At 62.4% G+C, this 2271-nt stretch overlaps 1 protein-coding gene across 1 annotated transcript in view; it reads right to left on the bottom strand.

The window, feature by feature from the left end:
- Nucleotides 1-2041, bottom strand: part of MFSD2A (major facilitator superfamily domain containing 2A) — a gene marked incomplete at its 5' end in the record, with an annotated part of 4840 nt that extends 2799 nt beyond the window's left edge. Inside the window, 5 exons of the mRNA XM_010079620.1 lie at nucleotides 89-210; nucleotides 816-906; nucleotides 1017-1189; nucleotides 1725-1803; nucleotides 1918-2041. Of these exons, the coding sequence (XP_010077922.1) occupies nucleotides 89-210; nucleotides 816-906; nucleotides 1017-1189; nucleotides 1725-1803; nucleotides 1918-2041 (589 nt within the window). The remainder of the gene's footprint in view (nucleotides 1-88; nucleotides 211-815; nucleotides 907-1016; nucleotides 1190-1724; nucleotides 1804-1917) is intronic.
- Nucleotides 2042-2271: the final 230 nt, after the last annotated feature.

The following is a 2271-nucleotide window of genomic DNA, read 5'->3' as shown; positions in this document are numbered from 1 at the left end:
TGGGCCCCACCAGCTCGTCCCCCAGCCTTCTCCAAGCCGTGCTGCTGCTGTTCCCTCTCCCTCGTCCTCCTAGCCCGGCTGCGCTCACCATGAAGGCCAGCGAGGTGAAGAGGAAGCCGGCGATGAGCTTGATGTAGGCGCCGTGGTTCATCACCAGCTTCAGCCCCTGGAAGAAGGAGACGGGCTCGTCCGACTGGAGCTCGGAGGACTCTGGGGAGCAGAAGAGATCAGGCCATCGTTAGAGCTGCTGAATCAGGGTGCAAGGGGCGCAGCGGTGCCTCACGCCTGCCGCTGAGCACCCTGCACGAGCCCCTGCCCACCTGCAGCATCACAGCCCGGGGGGTCAGGGCGATGCCCGCAGAGACCTCCTGCCCCACCCAGGGGTCCAACGGGCAGAGGGTGGGCTGGCTGGTTCACCCGGGACAAGCAGGAGCTGGTTGCAAAGCAGGAGGAGGGAAGGATGGAAACTCCTGGACTTTGGATATTGCCTCACCCCACGATACCCTCATTGGCAATGGCAGCCTTGGCCAGCCAAAACCATGCGTAATAACATTTATCTGACAGTGCAGAGCAGAGAGCTAAGTCCTCAGGGCTGTGCTGGAACACCCCCTGGAGATGCTCTGGCCTCCTGCCCGCACTGCTGCCCCTCTGCAGCACCTTCCCCCGGCTCCCGCGTACCCAGACCTCAGCTCCGTGCCCCTCTCCTCTGGGGCCTGACCCCCAAAGGAGGGGTTGAGAGCTCAGCCAGGCTCTTTTCCTGCATTTTTCCAGCATTTCCTTGAGTTCAGAGTGTTCCAACAGGTCTCAAGCCTCACCTCTCTTCTCCCTCACGCCCACCGACAGGATCACGGCGCAGAGGACGTAGAGCCCCCCGATGACCCCCGCAGCGATCATGTAGGCGTTTCTCTGCACAGAGAGGGGAGCGGTGAGGGTGGGGGCTCGTCCCAGGAGCCAGCCTGGCCACAAAGCCCAGGAGAGTGTGGGGGGGCTGCCAGCAGGTCCCCCCCCCAGCTTACTGTGTCTGTGAGCGACCCGGTGTCGTGGGTCATGTTCAGCTCCTCCATGGCCACCGAGGAGTTGGCGTTGCCGATGAAGAGGGGGCTCTCGATGCAGGGAGTGATCACCTTGCCCACGATCTGGCCCTGGATGGCGGTGCCCAGCACGGTGCCCAGCACTTCCACCGTCATACCTGGAGGGAAGAGGCCAGAGGGACTGAGCACAGCCAGGGCAGGGCAGAGCCTCCCCAGCTGCGATTCATCGCCCTTCGCCAGGGAGATGAGCCAGCTCAGCTCTCCTGCAGCTCCCTCCAAATCACCCAGGGATAAAGCCACAGGGAAGGAGGGGGTCTGCTGGGGAAACAGGCAGGGAGAGAGGCCAAGAGCTGGCCACGCTGCTCCCACTGCTGTATGATGGAGCAGAAAGAAAGATTCAGGGGCTCACATCCCCCATCATCTGCTCTGGGGAGCTGGCCACAACAGGGACAACCTCTGCGTCATCCCAGCCTAGACAAGGATGTTTGCTGGAGGAGCTGGAAGAGCTCAGCCAGCGGCAATTCAAGCCCCAAATGATGCTCATCACACACCATCCTTGGGGTGGGGTCTGATCAAACAAGCCCCTTCCAGCAAGGCATCAGGAGGAGGATCACAGCCCAGCGAGAGCTGCAGTGAAGGAGCCGAGCGCCGGCTGCCCCAGGCACGGCGAGGAAAGGAGGAAAATGCTCTTACGGTAGGCGGTGGCCGAGTCCCGCTCGCTCTGCTCCCTGCTGATGAACATGGTCAGCGCCGAGTAGGGCACATGGAAGCACTGCAACAGCACCAGGAGAATTAGCTCAGGGATGGGAATCAGCGAGGCGAAGGCAGGGATTCATCCTCTCCGTCCCTCCCCCACGAGCCCTGGCGTGTGCAGAGCCCAGCTCACCGTCACGAGGGTCTGGAAGATGCAGTAGAAGACGAGGTACCACATCACCTGGCCCCTGGAGATGTCCGGCACAAACCAGATGAGGAAGTAGGAGATGACAGCGAACGGAGTGGAGAAGATGATCCTGTGGGAAGACGCGGTGTCAGCGTCGCAAGCACACAGCACCCGGGTGACCCCACCAGCCTGGCTCTCCCCGCTGCCACACACCCAGTGGGGTTCAGGCATCTGATTTTGGGGCTCCTGAGCTGCCCTGGGGTGGCCCCCCCTGCTCCAGCACTGGGACAGGAGGTGGTTGGCACAGGGCGGATTTGTACCAGGCTGAAGGCAGCAGCTGAGGGCTCACAGGGTGGGAAG

The sequence above is a fragment of the Pterocles gutturalis genome, unplaced genomic scaffold, assembly GCF_000699245.1.
Source record: "Pterocles gutturalis isolate BGI_N339 unplaced genomic scaffold, ASM69924v1 scaffold14704, whole genome shotgun sequence".
NCBI classification, from domain to species: Eukaryota; Metazoa; Chordata; class Aves; order Pterocliformes; family Pteroclidae; genus Pterocles; species Pterocles gutturalis.
This window is presented reverse-complemented; position numbering and strand designations above follow the sequence as displayed.